We start from the raw sequence: 21,185 nt of genomic DNA, 5'->3' as shown, positions 1-21,185 counted from the left end.
CACTCGCAATTATATTTATTATTTATTTCATAACAGCCACCAAATGCAAACACTTGGAAAAGAAAAAAAAATCTTATTAATAAAGTACTTTGCTTAGGAAAATACCAAAACGTTAGTTACCCAATGTAAAACGTCAAATGTCGTTGTCAATAACTTAAAATGTCAAAATTAAACGTTAGTTACATTTGCAATCGTTTATTGTGATGAATTGAATGAAATTAGGCAAACTTTACGGCACATACAAACCGGTTAAGACATATTAATATTGAAATAATATAAAAATAATTCCCTGTGTATGCTTTTTCTTAGTAAAATATAAATAAAATGTATCTATCTTCTATTAGTTCACGATTATTACTATATGATACGACCAGTTGGGATTTAAAAAAAACTTATGGATATCATGATGATGTTATGAGAGATATTTCGTGGAGCGATGATAGTAAATACATATTACAGGTAATCGTGTGTTTATATTTTTTTAAGGACACTTAAACCGCAGGGAGTAATATAATATTTATGTATTGTTGTCTAAAGGTCGATTTGCTCTTAGGCGTGCCAAATTGCGCATTGTTCAGAAGCGACGATGCAGTACATTTTTATAGCCATACGATGTTTTTTTCATCAAATTTATAAATTTAATTTCAGGTAAATTCAAAAGGTGTCATAGAAATATTAAGTCCTGCTGATCAAGATGTTAGAAGCTTACAGCACATTCCAATAAAAGACACTTGGTCCGCCAGCTTCCATAGGGATGGTCACCGTAATATAGCTGTTGGAACTAAAAGTGGAATTGTAAAAATATGGGATACAAAAAATAAATCGATTACAAAAACATTCCCTACCCCATCACAGCCATCATGTGTGAGCTTCTTAAGTTACAATGCCAAGAACACAAGCTTAGCAGCAACAATGTTGAATGGAGACACTGTTATATACGGTCTTGTATCAAATATTCCAGTATTAACAGTTAAACTCACTTGCTCTAATAGTATTTCTGCAATGAAGTTTCATCATGAATCAAGATCTTTATTAGGTCTAGCAACAGATGAGGGCCATGTTGTTTTAAGAGATATAACAACAAACAAAGATAAGGCATTTTTTGAGAATATTCATGCATCCCCAGTAAGTGATATTTCATTTTCACTTATCAATAAAGATGTAATGTTATCAAGTGGTTATGATAAAATTATTCAAGTTTATGACATAAGATTACATAATGTAGTTTCCACTGTAAGAACTTCATATACATTGTCATCTCTTGCTATAAATGCAGAGAATCAAGTGGCTCTTGGTACTAAAAATGGCCATGTTCTTATTTATGATTTAAGGGATTTAACTAGTCCTTTCAAAATATTGAAAGGGCATGAAGAAGAAATCAGCAAAGTGGCATTTCAACCGAATAGAAGGAAGACAATGTCAGCTGAACTAAGCCTTCGAGAAGAAGTTGAAATACATTCACCATTAAAGGCGCAATCACCTGTTCGGACAAGAACTTCTGATATGTTTTTTGTCAATGATACACCCCCAAGGCATAACCTAGATGTGTCTGCATTGGGTCCAGATAAAGCGGATTCATTTCTCGTTATGTTAGGTCTTGATAAATCTAATCTTGATGTTGATGATGACCAAAACAAATCGACTGATGACAGAAAAAGCGACAAGCACGAAATTAGATATCGTCAATTAGATGCTGAGAAGAATATAAGTAAAGTTTCAACACCTCTTAATAGCAGAACTGTTGAAAATTTTGGTTTTCCATCACCACTGAGTATACCGAATGGAGTTTCTGATGACAAGAAAGGCTCCAATAATAATTTATCAAATATAAAATCGAATAATAACAACATACAAAGCACAACAAGTACCATAGATAAAAAAACTACAGATGAACTCAAGGATTTTATAAAATTAACTCTTTCAGATGTCTCCGACGATAACAGAAACTACTTCCTCCATATTATGATGGCTTTAACTAAACAAAAATTGTATTTTGAAAAACAATTATCTTGTATGAATCAGCAAGTTCAAAATTTGGTTCAAAACCAAAATGCGCTTGTCGAAGCAAACAGAAAACTAGCACTACAAATAGATCAGCTAAAATTACAAAATAACATATAAAAAAAATAAAGTATTAATGTTTGAATCTCAAAATGCTATGAATTATGCCCTAATATTTAATTAAGCTTTAAAATGATATTGCCTAATATAATGAAATTTACAAGTAAATATTAATGCATATTATATTGTGAATATTTTACTATCTTACAAGTTATCAAATTGTTAATTATAAAAATCTGTTAGGTGTATGATTGTGTTATTGTGCCATGTTAAATATTAAAAATATTTGTAGTTGAATTTCTGTTTAGAATGTATGTGCATATTATGTAACCTAGTGTTGTGACTATTTGCAATTATTTTAAATATTTTTTGCCAGTAATAAAATAATATGATAGTCTCGATCTTTTTATTTATAAATTAATAAATATTGTTAATTAATAATTCTGTTTATATTTAAAACCAAAATTTAGAATGCATTTTATAAATACAACATAATGGGGGATTCGTTTTGATTAGACTGAATAAATCGTAGCTTTTTTTTTTATAGAATAGGAAGGTGGACGAGCATATGGGCCACCTGATGGTAAGTGGTCACCAAACGCCCTTAGACATTGGCATTGTAAGAAATGTCAACCATCGCTTATAGCCAATGCGCCACCAACCTTGGGAACTAAGATTTTATGTCCCTTGTGCCTGTAATTACACTGGCTCACTCACCCTTCAAACCGGAACACAACAATATCAAGTATTGCTGTTTTGCGGTAGAATATCTGATGAGTGGGTGGTACCTACCCAGACGAGCTTGCACAAAGCCCTACCACCAGCTGATTCAAAATAACTGCCGCTTTTAAAGTTGATATGGCTATTTTTGTTGTTATAATATATGTTGCGGCCATTAGCCCATAGATGGCGATGTGCTAAATACTTCGATTTCTGAATCGCGGTGTCCAGATTTTCCGGAGTAGTGTGAACTTTTGCCTTACCTTCCCTATACTATGTGTAGTATGTTATTAAGTTACTACCTATAAGTAAAGTTTTTTTTTTATAGATCTTATTAGAAATTTAATTAGATTAGAAAGGTTGTAATTTTTCTCTATTTCTTTTAAGTACATCTTTTATCTTTTGTTTTAATTATTATCTACTGGTGGTAGGGCTTTGTGCAAGCTCGTCTGGGTAGGTACCACCCACTCATCAGATATTCTACCGCAAAACAGCAATGCTTGATATTGTTGTGTTCCGGTTTGAAGGGTGAGTGAGCCAGTGTAATTACAGGCACAAGGGACATAAAATCTTAGTTCCCAAGGTTGGTGGCGCATTGGCTATAAGCGATGGTTGACATTTCTTACAATGCCAATGTCTAAGGGCGTTTGGTGACCACTTACCATCAGGTGGCCCATATGCTCGTCCACCTTCCTATTATATAAAAAAAAAATGTTACATATAAGGTTATCTTTTAGGTTTAAGTTTTAATTAATAATTAGCTTGCATAAATTATAGATTTTAATAAAAAATGCATTAAATTGTTCAGTTTTAATTGTAGTTTAAGTAGATTAGAAGGATTGTATTTTTTCTATTAGTTGTGGCGGCTTTACCCACGGGCAACTATATGCAGCATATTCAAGTGTAAGTCATATTAAGTACAAAATTATCGCTGTCCGGCCAAATGGCGTTACAATAATTTAATATATCCATTTTTCTGTGATTACTAGAATAATAATAATTACACTACCACGAACGGTTGTGTGTGTTGTGAATATTTCTTACTTTTCACAGCTAAAATTAAACTTAAATAACATATTTTAATCTTTTTATCTCGTTTAACTGGATGATCGATTATAACGCGGGCACAGCCGCGGGCGACCCGCTAGTCCTAAATATAATTAGTTAAGTATAAGTTACATAAGTACTAAAGATTTGAGAATAGTAGTTATAGAAAGATATTAAACATTCTTATACCCGGAAACCTATCCTTGAAAGTGTGCAAAAATAATTGTATACAATTTATGTATTTAATAAATATTTAATTAAAATATATATTGAATTTCTTGGGCTAGACACATGTAGTATGTACTGTTTTTCATAGAATTTAGATTTTTTGTGTTCTGATTATCAGGTATAATGAGAAAAAAAAGTGTTCTAAAAATATGATTAATTATTCGAGTGATGCTTCAATTCATAAGTGCAAGGTGTTAAATATTAGTGTACAAAAACCAACATTTAACGTCAAAGTCAATGTCAATTGTCAATTCATCCGTTATCATTAATAAGCACTCGTTATTTTAAAGTATCTTTTTTTTGTAATTATAAAATGAGTGAATTAGCAACTACTAATTTATTTGAATCTCAAACTATAATTGCTGATCATAAAGATCTTATTCACGATGTGGCGTATGACTTCTATGGAGAGAGAATGGCCACTTGTTCGAGCGACCAATACGTAAAGGTAGGTTATGTTGTTATTATCAAATACAATTTACAAAAATAGAATATTTATTTAACGTTATAAAAAAATCATGATCTTCATCATTCATTTCATATATAATCTATTTAAAAATTTCGAACGATAAGTTAATAAAAACATTTATTAAACCTACTTGTAAATAATATTGTACAATTGAATTTTCGATATAACAGAGTTTGCTATATTTAAAACAGCAACTTTTGTATTCTTTATAGATAAAAATGCTAAATGGAATATTATATTATCATTCCCTATCAAATAAAAACAACAGTAAGCCTTCTTTTATTAAGATATAATAAAAAAAAAAATTCCAGGTGTGGGATACAGACGGTCAAGAAGGCTGGCGCCTAACAGCCAGTTGGAAAGCTCATCATGGTTCAGTGTGGAAAGTAACTTGGGCCCATCCAGAATTTGGACAGGTACTAGCTACCTGCTCCTTTGACAGAACAGCCGCTATATGGGAAGAAGTTGGTATGTTTTATAAATTATAAAAATCCAGTATATTAAAGTCTATTCTAACTAAATAAGGAGTAAAGACAAATAAACAACTTTGACATTGATTCAATGCAATATCATTGTCATTGAGTTCTTGAATAATTAAGTTCAAAGAATCTTCATTCTCAATAAAGATGAACGTCACTTACATGAGAATAACATGACATAAAGTTAAATATAATAATGATCGCCATATAGGTAGGTACTCAGCTAACAAGATATAAAGTAAGTTTCTTATGTCTTCTGTATTAATTTTCCAAAATGTAGCGTGAGAGCCGATACTAGAACTCGTTAATTGAGCTTAAATTTTTTATAGTAGTGAGTAATTTGTTATATAGTTGTACTCCTTCAAATGTTATATCTTTTCTGGCATACTTAGTTCTAATTTATGGGAGAAGTAATCTAGGTCGGCAGGTGCTATGCTTATTTACATGCCTCACAAAGGACTTGTAGGAATGTATGGATATTAATGATATTCATTATAAAAATACAAAAAAATTGTGTGTTTGAATATCAGCGAAGTTATTATTGAAACTGAAAGTAAAAATTAAAGTGGATATAAGTAGTTACATGGAATAATGTTGTATTATAAGTAAAGATATATTAATCAAGAACCGTTTTTAGTATATAAATTACTGAAAAATTAAAAAAATTTACTGGTGGTAGAGCTTTGTGCAAGCTCGTCTGGGTAGGTACCACCCACTCATCAGATATTCTACCGCAAAACAGCAGTACTTGTTATTGTTGTGTTCCGGTTTGAAGGATGAGTGAGCCAGTGTAATTACAGGCACAAGGGACATAAAATCTTAGTTTCCAAGGTTGGTGGCGCATTGGCTATGTAAGCGATGGTTGACATTTCTTACAATGCCAATGTCTAAGGGCGTTTGGTGACCACTTACCACCAGGTGGGCCATATGCTCGTCGGCCTTCCTATTCTATAAAAAAAAATAACAATAATAATATTGCATAGCTAAAAGCAAATTATATAGTGTACTATATAAATCTAAGGCTAGCTTTGCTAAAAATTTGCAAAGTTATTATATGTTTTTTCTAGTGAGGATTCTTATAAATAATGTAATACTGAGTTTAACAAATAAATATTATTTTTACTTCTAATATCGTAATAATGTGAAATAGTAAAATATTACATAGTAGAGTGTTTTATACAACAAACAGCATCAGACTTTTAATGTTCAATCTGCCTTTAAACCTTTTGAATTACTATTCTAATGCTAACATGGCGATGGTGCTGATAAATTCATAATTTTTATAAATATTTTCAATTAGCCAAGTAGTAAAAAGCAGCCAAGGTTTCTTAATAAAACAAACTTATCAAAATACACAAATACTAGGTAACTAAGTAAATATTAATCTAAGTAATATACTTATATCTATTTATCCATTTATTGCTTAAATATTTCTATACATATAAGCAATAAACGAAGACTTAGTGAGAATTTAATGTAAATTTTATTAAAAATTTAAATATACTTTAAAAAGATTAATATTATATGTATATAAATTTGGCTTTCTTAGGTGACACTTCAGCGTCAGGTTCAGAGAAAGGTTTAAGAACATGGGTAAAAAGATCAAATTTAGTAGATTCGAGAACTTCCGTGACTGATGTTAAATTTGGTCCTAAACATTTAGGCCTACTGCTTGTGACTTGTTCTGCGGATGGTATTATAAGGTAATTAAATTGTATTATGCTACAAAAAAATAATTGTTTTCATTTGACAAACTCTGTCAAATGAAAAGGATAACCTACAGTTTTTGCAACCTTTTTTCGCCGGAAAATGCGTTACGCCTTTTGCCCACGGAAACAGTGGGAGTATGTGGGACTCGCCGGTGTCCAGGACGCCTAACATCGGAATACTAACTAAAGATCCAGCAATACCCTCCCCGTTTTATGAGGAGCGCCACTGTATCGCTTGCGGATGCTAACGTGACGGAACAGTTTCTATAACCTTAATCAATGTCAGATTAATTAAGTTGTCATATTTGTTGATTCATTGAATAATTAATCCGAATGGACATGGGCCAATGACAGACAGTGACGCAATTGGTATTCAATAAGCCTTATTATATTGGCAAATAAATCAATATGACTTTGATCAATGTTACAAAAACTGCAGGTTAGCCTTAAAAACTTTTCAGAAGCTGAAGTAAGCTTATTCTCATATTATGGGCTAAGCAAGATAAACAGTAATGTAAAAGATTTTTTGAGCATTGAATTTTTATTTGTGCTTATAATTCATCTCAGGCTCGGTGTTGAAGGAAAACATTGCAAGGGAGCTTACATGGGTCGGATGAAATTAACTAAACTTTACTTAAAGATTTTAATTTTTACTAATACATGTACATTTTATTTTAGGATATATGAAGCACCAGACGTGATGAATTTAGCACAATGGACATTGCAACATGAAATACCAACAAAAGTCTCAATTAGTTGTATATCATGGAACCCGTCATTATCTAGGTGAGATTTTTTTTTATAGAATACGAAGGTGGACCGGCATATGGGCCACCTGATGACCCATAGACATTGGAATTGTAAGAAATGTTAACCATCGCTTACATCACCAATACGCCACCAACCTTGGGAACCAAGATGTTATGTCCCCTATGCCTGTAATCACACTGGCTCACTCACCTTTCAAACCGGAACACAACAATACTAAGTACTGCTGTTTTGCGGTAGAACATCTGTATCTATGTTGTAGAACATCTGTATCTATGTTGTAGAACATCTGTATCTATGTTGTATTGTATAATGGTATAAATGTGATCGGCCACTTCTGATCACTAATCCTTCACGCACGAACATTACAATGCTATTCTCTACGAACTCACTTCGTATCTCATTGTGAAATGTTTAAACCGAGTTATGGCTACGCTATGGCTAATGTCGCATATCTCTTCTGAGGTTTCACGATCATGTGTGTATGAGTTTTGAGTTTGTTCTTACAGATTTGATGAAAATGTTTAATTTCAAACATTTAATCCAGTTCTTTTAACCGACGATTTTTTGACGAGCCGGTTGGCGTCATGTCCTGAGTCTGGGTGTAATTATCTATATAAGTATGTATTTACAAAAGAAAGGTAGTATATGTAGTATATCAGTTGTCTGGTTTCCATAGCACAAGCTTTGTACAAGGTTAATTTGGGATCAGGATATTATTATTATTATTATTATTACATATATATATGATATACATTTAATAATTTATATATATATTACATAATTTTTACAGAAGTAATTCAAATCCTCCAATGCTGGCCGTTGGGAGTGACGAACCTAATAATGTTAGTGCTACAGGAACTCAAAGTGATAAGATTGCGAATAATGAAAAAGTTTTTATATACGAGTGAGTATCCCCATGAACTAATTTTTTAAATAAAAAAAAAATCGCTGCCATTGCGGCCCATCTTGGTAATTGAAACTAAGGTTCTCATGATTTGCAGCCATAAAAGCTAAGCAGTATACAAACAAGACAACAGACCGGACTGAAATTTCTTTTAAATAACTATGCATTGTATTCTCAACCCCCTGAGTTTCCACATCTTATAGACTTTTTTATCTTTAATCCCTTTAATTATCAAAGTTAAAGTCGTGGCGGCCAGGTTTCAAGTCTAAAAAAGGAGCTTTGAACCTCAAGCTTGCTTTACCTCAACTCATAATTAGACAAGTATATGAAATATTAAATTACATAAATAATCTTTTTTTTTTATAAAATTTCAGGTACAGTGAATCATCCCGTCGATGGACGAGAACTGAATGTTTGTCTTCGGTAGTGGAGCCAGTTAATGATTTGGCTTTTGCGCCAAACTTGGGACGTTCATTCCATCTACTCGCTGTTGCAACCAAAGACGTTAGAATCATCAAGATTGAACCACTATCGTAAGTCTATAATACTAAAGCTTCTTAAATGACCTTTTCCTCTAGAGAAGCATTACCATGCCGCTCTATTAGGAATTGGTTTTTTTTTTTTTTTTTTTTATATCGCCGGGAGGGCAAATGACTCAACTCCACCTGATGGTAAGTGGTAGTAGAGTCCAAACGCGACGACGGCCAGTACAGACGGGAAAAACGTTCTGCACTAGCCGCCTTCGCCTTGCCGGCCCGCAAGATGCCTCTTCACGCCTCGTTTGAAGGAACCCGGGTTGTAAGAGGAGGGGAATACGTGAGCTGGTAAGGAATTCCATTTTTTGGAAGTGCGACAAAGAAAGGAGTTGCCAAATTTCTTTGTTCGCGATGGAATTGATGTCACAGTTAGGCGGTGACATCGAGAACCAGCTCGCGTGGACTTAAGAAGGAAAGGGGAAGCAGGAATTAGAGAGAATAATTCCTCAGAGCACTCGCCGTGATACAGTCGATAGAAAGCGCTCAGTGCTGCTATCTCACGACGCAATTGTAAAGGTTCAAGGGTGTTTGAGACCTTTACGTCGCCAATAATGCGTACGGCACGTCGCTGCAACCGGTCCAAGGCCTCAAGTAGGTACTTAGCGGAGCCATCCCAAAGGTGCGAGCAATATTCCACGCAAGACCGTACCTGTGTTTTGTACAGCAGGCACAGTTGTTGTGGCGTGAAAAAGCGCCGCACCTTGTTCAGAACTCCGAGTTTCCGTGAAGCTGTTTTTATAACAGCCTCGATGTAATCCCTTGGACTAAGGTCGCAGCGAACGTCAATCCCCAGCATGGCGATTTTGCTTTGCATCACCAGCGGAGTACCACAGAGGGAGGGAAAAGGGGAAAATGTTGACTTTTTCGCCGTGAGAGCGCATACCTGTGTTTTCTTGGCATTAAACTCAACAAGATTATCAGAGCCCCATTTGGCGATGAGATCTAATGTCCTATCGAGTTCAATGACAAGATTCTCCCGCCTCTCCTCAGTTTCCGCCCGCCCAGCCACTGCGCGTCCGTGGTATCCACCATGCACTGTACTATCATCTGCATAGCAATGTATGTTCCCAAGGGAGAGCATATCATTGATATGCAAAAGAAAGAGTGTGGGAGATAGCACAGATCCCTGGGGGACCCCAGCATTCACTACATAGAATTGTGAAGCGCAACCATCTACTAAAACACGAAGGCTACGCTTGTGTAGGAAGCTGGCAATCCAGGTGCATAGCTGAGCAGGCAGACCATATGCCGGTAGCTTGGAGAGAAGACTTCTGTGCCAGACCCTGTCGAAAGCCTTGGAGATATCGAGGCTGACAGCCAACGATTCTCCATGCTTGTCGATAGCTTCACCCCAGAGGTGTGTTACGTACGCTAGAAGATCACCTGTGGACCGTTTTGGTCGAAACCCGTACTGACGATCATTAATTAGACAGTGATCTTCTAGGTAATGGATCAGTTGGTTGTTTAAAATCCGTTCCATCACCTTACAAAGTACTGAGGTGATAGCTATTGGCCGATAATTTGCCGGGTCAGACCGATCCCCTTTTTTGGGAACCGCTTGCACATTAGCTCTTCTCCAAGCCTCCGGCACACTTCCCGAAGAGAGAGAAAGTTGGAACAGGCGCGTTAACACAGGAGACAGCTCCGCTGCGCACTTCTTCAGCACTATGGCTGGTATTCCATCGGGACCGCTAGCTTTCCGTACATCAAGTGATTGCAGCTCCGCACGCACATCACGTTGCCTGATTTTAATGTCAGGCATCGTATGGCCACATGCAGGTATTGTAGGTGGCAGTGCACTACAATCATCGATGACGGAATTGTCGGCAAAGAGTTTAGCCAGGAGATCAGCTTGCTCTTGCGGACTGTGAGCTAGCGATCCGTCCGGATTTCTGAGCGGTGGCAGCGAAGGTTGGCAGAAATTGTTTTGCACAGACTTGGTCAGACGCCAGAAGCTACGGGAGCCCCTAGGATGCGAAACAAGGTCATGACCAATCTGTACAATGCGCTGTGCATCCGCTCTCGTGTATGCCTTTCTACAGGACTTGGAATTTTTATTATAGTTTGCTTTCAGTGAGTCAATGTTAGATGCCCCGCTAATGCAACCGTTGATCCACTTGCGATATGCCGCCTGCTTAGCTGATACAGCATCGGCACATTCACGAGTGAACCAACGGTTACGCGTACTCCTACTGACGAGATCTGAGCTAGGAATGTAGTATTCCATTCCCAGCATGATCTGGCCAGCAACAGCAGCGGCACTAGCTGTCGGGTCATTCCCACTGAAGCAACGTTCCTTCCAAGGGACCGACGCATAGTAATCGCGCATACCGTCCCAATCCGCCGACTTATAGTGCCAAACGCGACGTTTGCATACCGCTAGTGGCGGCAGCTTGGCCTGTGGCACTCTGGTAGAAATAAGGCTGTGATTACACATGAATTTTATGCTGACAAATACGAGATGGCCTAGTGGTTAGAACGCGTAAATCTTAACCGATGATCGTGGGTTCAAACCGGGCAAGCACCACAGAATTTTCATGTGCTTAATTTGTGTTTATAATTCATCTCGTGCTTGACGGTGAAGGAAAACATCGTGAGGAAACCTCCATGTGTCTGATTTCATTGAAATTCTGCCACATGTGTATTCCACCAACCCGCATTGGAGCAGCGTGGTGGAATAAGCTCCAAACCTTCTCCTCAAAAAGAGGAGAGGAGGCCTTTAGCCCAGCAGTGGGATATTCACAGGCTGTTACAGTTACAGTTACAAGACATCAACTTCTATATCTTTTAACTGACAGCTTGATAAATATGTATATACAGACTTTTTAAAGGCTATAATTTATGCATGTATAATCAGCGCGCGATCACACTGGGTAGCGGATAGCCAGTGTCATTGATGTAAACAGAAAATAAATTTATAATAGTATTTTAAGTAAAAATAAAAGCAAAGCAAGTACTGCAAGTAGCAGTAAACTTGAATACATTTATAATATCATGTTAAGAAAAAGGAAAGCATAAAAAATTTCGCCCCCAAAAATACCTCATTTCATCTGACTTTACAAATTTAGGGGAAAGTTGGCAACACTGATCTTTCGGAACTGAGACGTGCGGTCCGCCCGCTAGCAGTCTCGTCAAAGGTCGCAACGTTAATTTTTGCTCTTGATTTGCTACCGAATTTTTTTAGGGATTTGTGGTTGTAATTATTAGTAGAAATGTATTAAGTGGAAAGAAGTAGAATTTTAAGTCAATAACATAATATATAATAACATCATATTCACATTTGTATATACATACATACATACAAACAGCTCTTTGCTAATGATATATGTTCTTTGACAAAGTGTCGTCCCATTCTCATAGCGCGCCGACTATTATGTAGAGCCGCATTAAGAATAAAAAATCGTGTGAGTGCCAAGTTATTCATGCTGCACGCAAATCTTACGCTAACAGAGAGAAATCTTATGTTTGAAGCCGTTAGCCCCTGCCCCCTACTGTTCTAATTGTCCTGTTTAAAGTGTCACGTTTGGTTTTAGGTTTATTGGATTAATGTCTCGTATAATAGTAATAATATTTTTTTTAACTTCCCGGCTGCACTGCCGGGGACATAACGAATACGCGATGAGTATGCGAAAGCATGTTTTTGGTTTGATAAAAGTATCATCCCATCCCAAAATATTGCAGGGAGTCATCGAGCACGACCAACGGGGGCGGAGTGCGGTTCAAGACGGAAGTGATGGCAGCTTTCGAAGATCACAACTCGTGCGTGTGGCGCGTCTCCTGGAACGTGACCGGGACGCTCCTGGCGTCCTCCGGCGACGACTGCTGCGTTAGACTATGGAAAAGTGAGTAATTTCATTGGCACCCTAAAACGATTTAATCGAGTATTTGAATGTAACCGATGCACGCGCGTCTGTGCCCGCAGTGCAATACCTGAACCAGTGGAAGGGCGTGGCCGTGTTCAAGAGCGACGCGGCGGGCAGCGAGGCGGCGGCGCCGGCGCGCGCGCACACCACGTACACGCGCCTCGCCGCCATGGCCAACCCCGCGCACATGCCGTACCACTGACAGCGGTGCGTGCCGAGCGGCGCTTGCGAACGATCCTAGCCGCGCGTCTAAACCGATTCAGTCTTATCGCTCCGTGTCGGCGCGTCTGCTAACAATTTAGCGCTCCAACGGCTCGCTCGTCGCCGGCCCCAGTCCCCGCGAGTTCCCCGTGCACGCACACTGTACGTGCGCGTCACTCGTACGTGCGCGTCACTCGTACGTGCGCGTCACTCGTACGTGCGCGTCACTAGTACGTGCGCGTCACTCGTACGTGCGCGTCACTCGTACGTGCGCGTCACTCGTACGTGCGCGTCACTCGTACGTGCGCGTCACTCGTACGTGCGCGTCACTCGTACGTGCGCGTCACTCGTACGTGCGCGTCACTCGTACGTGCGCGTCACTCGTACGTGCGCGTCACTCGTACGTGCGCGTCACTCGTACGTGCGCGTCACACTGTACGTGCGCGTCCGTAAATAAAATGCCGTTTCCGTGACTAATTTTGCGGTCTATTTAGTGAAATAGCAGTAGAACAAAATTTATACTATAATTTTTTAACACTAACACTTATCAAAGCGTAATAAATTTATTTACTTAAAATTATTTAAAACATGACAAATGGAATTTTAGTAGATAAAAAAAGTAAGCCGTTCGAAAAAATATATTACGTAGATCGATAATTTAGTTATTTCATGAGCGCGGTCCGCCGCAGCCGCTGCGAGTGAGTCTCTTTGCTGAGAGGTCTAGTTGAGAACCATCCAACCTATAAAAAAGTTCATACTATAAATTTTTAGTAATTCCATGGCGATATTCAAATATATAGATAAATATATAGGTTTGGTCTAGAAAAACAAATACGCATAGCAATAAATTGAAGTAGTCTAAACTACTAGAAAGTTCTAAAACATCATACGTCTTTACTTATAAACGCTTAGCGACTATTTTGTTAAACACAGATTTCACTCTTTCTGTCATTATTTTGACATTTTAAGAAGAAGACATTGTTTAACTAATCGCCCGCGAAATCTACGTTTAAAGTAAGGCCGTTAGTACAGAGCTGAGTAGACAAGTAAATGAGTTAGCTAATTCGGACCAAAAGTCCATCTAGTTCCTAGTAATTTAGGCTATTGACGTTTCACTGCGATTTGTAACTTAATAAATGATTATTAAAATATGATGACAATACGCGGTTGAAAACTATTTGAATGTTTGACTTGAGTACACAAAATGACACACATCAAACATTTCAATCAATATCATATTATTTTTTTTAAAGCCAGGTCTCAAACTATGTACATATTATGCTCACCGGCATCGCTCTTTCACTTTTGCAGTGACTGTTCGACGATGAATGTGGACTTGTAATATTTCTGAAAATAAAATTAACTTTTCAACAAAATTATATATATCAACAATCTATACAAAGCACTATTGCTTATGTCAAGCGCTTCTCGATAAAACAAGTGAAGCCGAAGTATATATAAAAATAATAACACTAAATATTCTTTTATTAAACTTCTAAAAAGAAGAGGAGAGAGAGTAGTAGTAGATAGTAGAGCTCAGTACATGGCCTAGCAGTGGGTATGATGACATGTAAAAAGCGAATTACCTTGGTTGGGCTTGTCAGCCCGTCTGGGTAGGTAACAACTACTCATCAGATATTCTACCGCTACACAGCAGTATTTAGTATTGTTGCGTTCTGGTTTGGAGGGTGAAGGGTAACTTCAGGAACAAGGGCATGTCTTAGTCCCCAAGGTTGGTTTCGGCGCATTGGCGATGTAAGAAATGGTTAATATTTCTTGCATCGTCAATATCATCGTCAATGGTGGTGACCACTGAACATCAGGTCGCCCATTTGCCCGTCCGTCTACCGTATGTGATACATAAGCAAAATACTAATACGAAAAAATGGTCACCCTAATGAAGCTCGCTTGATCGTTGTCGCGGTGCTCTGAAGAAGTATTCGAGTTGATGGACTTGTAACGTTATTACGCCAACTGAAAAAAAATGCCACACTTTTGTTGTTTAATTTTTTTCTCTCACTCAAAGTAATTATTAATAATAATAACCAATAAATGAATTAATTTATGTTCAAAGATATTGATATGGCGAGTATATACTAATGATAATTGGATTAATTGCAGAACAATGATAAATCAATCCCATAGGCTCTCCTTATATGACTCAGCATCCGGTACCTTTTCTTATCTTACTGGAAAAAAGCTAATAGTATTGGATAGCTGGTTTTATGTGTTATCTCCAACATTAAAACCATCTTTAAACTTGTCGATTCAGAAGTTCTTAAAGATTTATTCTTACGTATAAATGCGACCAAGTTACCTTTGTAATCCATCACCAACTCGTTTATAAATCGAATCTCTTTTTACGTCGCCTGATCTGTTCGGACAACTGCTTAGTCTTAGAGGTTCATCCAAATCAGCTCTCCTAACACTTTGGTTCCTATTCTGCCATGCAGTCTTCTTAGCGTCTGTCACGTCTGTGTTGGAATGTTCGTTGATGCTGGGCAATCTCCTGTCCAAACCGTCTCCATTGTCGTACACCTTGAAAACTGGCTTTTTTAATCCATACACGCCCATTGGCCTTGTTGGTGGCCTAGCACTTTTATTCGATTCGGTGACTAAATTAGTCGTTGGTATTTGATTGACTTTATGAGAAGTATTCGGAATCACCGAGGAATTGGTATTGCTCACGCTCACGTTTAAAGTTCTGCTGTTCACCATCTTGGGGATAGTCGGCTTTGTCATTTCAGATTTCTGTATTCCGAATTGACTATGTCTTGCCGGTTTTGTAATAAGGTCAGGAATGGAAAGTGTCTTTTGACTGCTACAAGCTGTGTCGAGTTCATATTTAGCGTGATATTCTGGTGGAGTTTGAGGTCGAGATTCTTGAGGGTTGGCGGACCAGAGTAAGTCCGCTATCGACGTTGAATTGAGTTGATGGAGATGCGTTTTAATATTGTAGATGCCAGCTATTGCGCCGAATGGATCAGCTTTAATATGGGCCACTACATCCATCAACGTTTGTCCGGAAAGTTCTGATATCTGTCTATATATCTGAAATATAATACAAATGTTAGATCATAGGTTGACCTCGATCGGTATCAAATGACTTATTTAAGCAATAACAGCATTTTATCTGTGGTTTACTTATATATTTAATTCGAATCACAAAAATTAAAGTTTCTTTATCTTAAATGATGAAATATTTTATCCCAAAACATTGATACGGTCACGCTACGGCATGGAGAAGTTTCCGTGTGAAGTAACGCGTGATCTATTATGACAAAGAACATGGTGTTCTGACTTTACTGTAGAATATCTGACGAAATTGTTGACGTGTTTCTATTCAATGCATACCTAGGACAGTTCGATCGCAGGTATATAAAGTAAATCAAAAATAAAAGGTACTTAATGCGCCAATCGGTTGATACCTCTCTATTAGCCTTGGAATCGACGGAACCAAGCGGGTGAGTTTTCATTCTCATGCCCGACTTTTTGATCCAACGATGTCTCGACGCTTCCTCTATTTTCATACGGAGCTCTACTTTCGGTTCAAGAAGCTGATGGATAAAGTTCTTACATTCTGAAAACATTTACATGATTACATTTCACATTAAATAAAATTAAAGTGTTTAATGTTTTAAACACTTCAATTTTACACATATATACAAAAAATGCTTAAGGCAACAAGCAAAAGATATTTTATTATAATAGTAATTAATCAGAGTAATTTTTATTTATTTATCGTAGAGTCCAAACCAAAGAGGATCGGAATTTATTAAATAAAAAATTATATAATATTAAAATCTTTAAAAAAACGTTTTTAAATATTATCTACTAAATTATTATTACTAAAGTATCGATAATCAATTGTCACAGTTATATTTCTATGATAAATATAAAATTTGCCTGGACAATTTTTAAAATTGCAATGTATATGTTTCAGGCATCCCACGGGGGAACCGTCGTCACGAAGAAAAAACGTGAGAATGTTTATCAGCATAGACTGAAATGAAATAAACAAGTACTAAAGTTCTGTGTTAATACACTTTTAAAAACTGAATTTTTTTTTTTGTGTGAGTGAAATAAATAATTGTTACAATTTGATACCGTACGGAAGAGAATTATATAAAATTTGAATGTGAAAGTTTGTCCTAATGCAGTGATAAAAACTATTAATAAACAATGTGTATATATGTAGTCTATATTTAATATAAAATTTTGACGGTATAAGTTTAATGTTTACTAAATAATAATAGTCAGTTGAATAAAGTACTCTAACAGCAGTCGATACGTTCATTTTTATTGATAACATATTCAAAATACTCCATAAGAAATTATACGGCCGAGTAGAATTAACTCTGGCCCTACGTTTCAAAAGTGCAGTATCGTTTACCACTTCTTTGACACTTGGCGAATTCTATAGAGAAATATAACGGTTACTTAAAGTTATGTTATACAAACCAACCACACCGATTATGTAGTTCGAGATGAGACGAGACGGACCTTCTCAACAGACCATAATATCAACAAATGTTATGGCCATTGTCATCGCCAGACGAATGAAACTAATTTTGGACTACAGGATCCTGGCCTCACCTTAAAGGTACTTGACACTCAGGGTGACGCTAGCGCGGAGCCTATAACTTCAATCCTCGCAATTGGGTTGAGACCAGCCAGCGACTCATGAATCATTTTGAAGCTATTGTTATTGCAAATATAAGGAGCGAATAAAACCTTGCTAATGGCTAATAAAAAAAACCAACAGCTTTTTATCAACTTACTTATTATCAACCAATACGAGGCACACATTGATCCGAGATGAAAGAGCTGATGCTTGAGCTGGGGGAGTGCATGTGAACAGTGAAACTACTCAAGCAATGGTGCAGGCATCCACATCGAAAATCAGATAGTTGTAAGCTGTTATTATTAAGCCTTCATAATCCTAGACGTTACCGCTGACAGCGATGTCGTGTATTATTTGTGTTATATATACGTATATACAAGGTGAGTTGTCAGTAGCCATTCCATCATCAATATTGTCAACCTCACCCGTGGACACGCAGACCAGCGCCGCTCGTTGTTTACGAGTGACGCCGCGCGCGATGGCGGCGCGGAGCTGCGAACGCGAGCCGCTCGCGCCGCCCGGCGCCGACGAAAACGGCAGCGCGCCCGTCACCATGCCGTACACTATCACACCGCTGGGGACACGAACACATTAATAGCGCCGCAAGGAGTGACCCCCAGGGCTAGATTGTTAATGTCAATGTAATTCAATGAAGCCTATTTCGTGAATAAAAGAGTTCACCGAATCCAAAAAATGCTTAATACGTGGTATCAATATCGACTTAGATCAATAAATTAATTAAAACCAAGTTAAATTGATGGTGATTAAATGAATACAGGACCTAATAATTGTAGTCTGTTTAAAATACCACTGACATGCTCCACAGGTCGACTTCCGGTCCGTACCGACGTCCGTCCTCGAACAGCTCCGGTGCGGCGTATTCCAGCGAACCGCACGGAGTTGCGAGCGCGCCGCCCGCACGCCACACGTTAGACAAACCGAAATCTAAACAACATACCATTACTTCTATATGCAATTGAAGGACACGTTACGCTAACGGCATTGGATCAAGAGATCTGCGTCAATTTTTACAATAGAGAGCTGCAACCAATATAAATCTACTCCAATTATGTAATTATCCATTAATTAGTAGAATTTATAATAGAGTATAGAATATATTTTTAGTAAAACTCAATCGATAAATTTATGACATCGAATCGAGATGTTTTTTAGTCATGCTATAGAATGATTTTTATTAGATCAATATATAAAGTTTTTCCAAAAATGTAAAAGTATTCTTAATATAAAATGTAACACTTTCGAAACCTACCAACAATCTTGATGTACTGCTTTGTGCTATCCAAAATGATGTTTTCCATCTTCAAATCCCTGTCATTTATTGGATCGAATTAAAACAAAATCTCATCAAAAACATTTAAAGTATTTTTTTTTTTTATATTCGCCGGGAGGGCAAATGACTCTACTCCACCTGATGGTAAGTGGTAGTAGAGTCCAAACGCGACGACGGCCAGTACAGACGGAAAAAACCTTCTGCACTAGCCGCCTTCGTCTTGCCGGCCCGCAAGATGCCTCTTCACGCCTCGTTTGAAGGAACCCGGGTTGTAAGAGGAGGGGAACTCGTGAGCTGGTAAGGAATTCCATTTTTTGGTGCGACAAAGAAAGGAGTTGCCAAATTTCTTTGTTCGCGATGGAATTGATGTCACAGTTAGGCGGTGACATCGAGAACCAGCTCGCGTGGACTTAAGAAGGAAGGGGGAAGCAGTAAATCATTTTTAAAACTGCAAACGAAGTTTCAATGCTGGTTCGAATCGATTTTTTCAAATAAACCGCTTCATAAAATGGATTATAATATTAACAACTAAATTCGATACAAGATACTTAACATACGTCAATCATTATTATTCGTTGTCAGTTACCGATGTACAACTCCACGTGAGTGCATGTGCCGCACAGCGGACACCAACTGCGTCGCCAGCGCGCGCGCGCGAGGCTCGGGGAGGCCCCGAGCGGAGCCGCGCGCCTGCAGCACGTGCGCGCACAGGTCGCCCCCACACGCCGCTTCCATTACCACGTACAGACGAGGCCCGTGCTGGGAAATCGTTATGCAAATACGCTAATTGGAAAATAAATAATCCTTAGAATTGTCCTAGTACGAACTAGGCAAATAAAGATATTTTGAGTTGTTCCCAACGAATTGACAGTTTTATATTTAACGTTTTAAGCTTTATAGGCATATGATATGAGATAGTACGTTATACCTGCTCACAGCCCATAGCATGTATTATTTTTACGTGGGGATGCCGGCATCATTGTAAGCCTTTGTTTTCTAAGTGTTATATATAACCAAATTTTAAAATTACCATCATTGTCTCATACAATGCGGCAATACAAGGGTGTCGAAGCTTGGCCATCACTCGCGGTTCCCGGTGTAAGTTCCGTCGCGCGTACTCTTCCTTGATGCAAGTAAGGTCGATGATTTTGATTGCTACCTGATTATAATTTAAACATTACGGTACGTTGCAATCGGTACCCCCATTACCGGGTAATATGTGGTACCCAGTAAATAGAAGCTTAATAGATAGTCAAATAAATTTTTTAATTCACATAGGTTAATATTTAATAAAGAAGTATTACACCAGCTTATTAATAATAAAAAAATACCACCAGTTCGGAAAAAAATTATCTCCAACCTGATGAACCAGTGGGAAAAAATTGGCGGGATTTTTGTTTAAATGTTTTTGTTATATGACCTACCTACAATACGTTAGTCGGAACGTAGTAATCGTTAAAAATTAAGCATAAATGAGGTACAAGTCTGTTTTTTATTTAAAATATATAGGCGGATAGGTAAATGAGCTACCTCATGTTAAGTGGTCACCACCACCCATAGACATTGACACTGTAAGAAATGTTAACCATCCCTTACATCGTCAACTCGCCACCACCTTGGGAACTAAGAATCTTTTCTTCCATGTGCCTGAAATTACTCTCTCTGGCTCACTCTCTCCAAACCGGATCACAACAATACTAAGTATTACTGTTTGGCGGTAGAATAATTTAAAAGATGATAAAGTCTATTTCAAGTTACTTTGTAAATAGAACTTACAAATTATTATAATTAAATAATTACATACCTAGTATATATTTTGATTGTAAATCAAAACATTGAAATTGAAAACAAGTAAAATGATCGGACCTTCTTTCCAATGATTCTATGCGTTGCTTCTTCAACTCTTGCAAAATGCCCCTTTCCCAAGACCCTACCGGTCATCAGGTAATTTCCGACACTATAAACTTGGCCCCTGCTTCGAGTCATACTGGCCATTTTCATATTCAACTATACCTACCCCTAATTTCGAAGCATGTTTCACTTAAAAAAATCACTTTCCGTGATCATAAATATAATAAAATTACTACAAAATAGATACGTTACAAACGTCATGAGCTCTATCGTTTGTTTGGTCTTCAAAATTGGAACGATAAAGTGGCATTTGACATTTAGTGTAACTATTTTTAACATCTGATAGTGACCAGTATGCAGGGTATGTATTTAGCACCATGTCAAACTTAACTGCCATTGCTATTGAGTTCTATTATTTGAGCACCACGATA

The 21,185-nt window shown here is 37.5% G+C and overlaps 3 protein-coding genes across 3 annotated transcripts; 2 read left to right on the top strand and 1 right to left on the bottom strand.

The window, feature by feature from the left end:
- Positions 1-168: 168 nt before the first annotated feature.
- On the top strand, positions 169-2,438 carry LOC126775167 (uncharacterized). The gene is made up of 2 exons (XM_050496966.1): positions 169-459; positions 649-2,438. Exons 1-2 carry the CDS (start codon positions 325-327, stop codon positions 2,119-2,121), a joined length of 1,608 nt encoding a protein of 535 aa, XP_050352923.1. The 5' UTR covers positions 169-324; the 3' UTR covers positions 2,122-2,438.
- Positions 2,439-4,317: 1,879 nt separating this feature from the next.
- LOC126775172 (nucleoporin SEH1) lies at positions 4,318-17,262 on the top strand. Its single transcript, XM_050496973.1, has 9 exons — positions 4,318-4,504; positions 4,837-4,993; positions 6,554-6,707; positions 7,392-7,499; positions 8,275-8,388; positions 8,763-8,921; positions 12,606-12,766; positions 12,847-12,994; positions 16,932-17,262. Exons 1-8 carry the CDS (start codon positions 4,370-4,372, stop codon positions 12,987-12,989), a joined length of 1,131 nt encoding a protein of 376 aa, XP_050352930.1. The 5' UTR covers positions 4,318-4,369; the 3' UTR covers positions 12,990-12,994; positions 16,932-17,262.
- Positions 13,533-21,176, bottom strand: LOC126775158 (serine/threonine-protein kinase MARK1-like). Its single transcript, XM_050496947.1, has 11 exons — positions 20,770-21,176; positions 19,934-20,062; positions 19,490-19,662; positions 18,883-18,941; positions 18,428-18,557; positions 18,038-18,186; positions 16,417-16,568; positions 15,306-16,039; positions 14,882-14,962; positions 14,275-14,335; positions 13,533-13,728 (listed from the first exon to the last, which is right to left on the bottom strand). The coding sequence occupies exons 1-11, from the start codon at positions 20,902-20,904 to the stop codon at positions 13,651-13,653; spliced, it is 1,881 nt and encodes a 626-aa protein (XP_050352904.1). The 5' UTR covers positions 20,905-21,176; the 3' UTR covers positions 13,533-13,650.
- Positions 21,177-21,185: the final 9 nt, after the last annotated feature.

The sequence above is a fragment of the Nymphalis io genome, chromosome 17 (assembly GCF_905147045.1).
Source record: "Nymphalis io chromosome 17, ilAglIoxx1.1, whole genome shotgun sequence".
Classification (NCBI taxonomy): Eukaryota; Metazoa; Arthropoda; class Insecta; order Lepidoptera; family Nymphalidae; genus Nymphalis; species Nymphalis io.
The sequence above is the reverse complement of the archived record's forward strand: the minus strand, read 5'-3'. Positions and strand labels throughout refer to the sequence as shown.

What these genes read in the sequence shown, in the direction of transcription:
- LOC126775172 (XM_050496973.1), top strand. Translation starts at nt 4,370, where the DNA reads ATGAGTGAATTAGCAACTACTAATTTATTTGAATCTCAAACTATAATT. An exon ending in CGCTATATGGGAAGAAGTTG is followed by an intron (nt 4,994 to 6,553) that starts GTATGTTTTATA and finishes TGGCTTTCTTAG; the next exon opens with GTGACACTTCAGCGTCAGGT. An exon ending in TCTGCGGATGGTATTATAAG is followed by an intron (nt 6,708 to 7,391) that starts GTAATTAAATTG and finishes ATTTTATTTTAG; the next exon opens with GATATATGAAGCACCAGACG.
- LOC126775167 (XM_050496966.1), top strand. Translation starts at nt 325, where the DNA reads ATGTATCTATCTTCTATTAGTTCACGATTATTACTATATGATACGACC. An exon ending in ATAGTAAATACATATTACAG is followed by an intron (nt 460 to 648) that starts GTAATCGTGTGT and finishes ATTTAATTTCAG; the next exon opens with GTAAATTCAAAAGGTGTCAT.
- LOC126775158 (XM_050496947.1), bottom strand. Translation starts at nt 20,904, where the DNA reads ATGAAAATGGCCAGTATGACTCGAAGCAGGGGCCAAGTTTATAGTGTC. An exon ending in GCAGTACATCAAGATTGTTG is followed by an intron (nt 18,558 to 18,882) that starts GTAGGTTTCGAA and finishes TATGTTGTTTAG; the next exon opens with ATTTCGGTTTGTCTAACGTG. An exon ending in ATTCCAAGGCTAATAGAGAG is followed by an intron (nt 16,040 to 16,416) that starts GTATCAACCGAT and finishes ATTATATTTCAG; the next exon opens with ATATATAGACAGATATCAGA.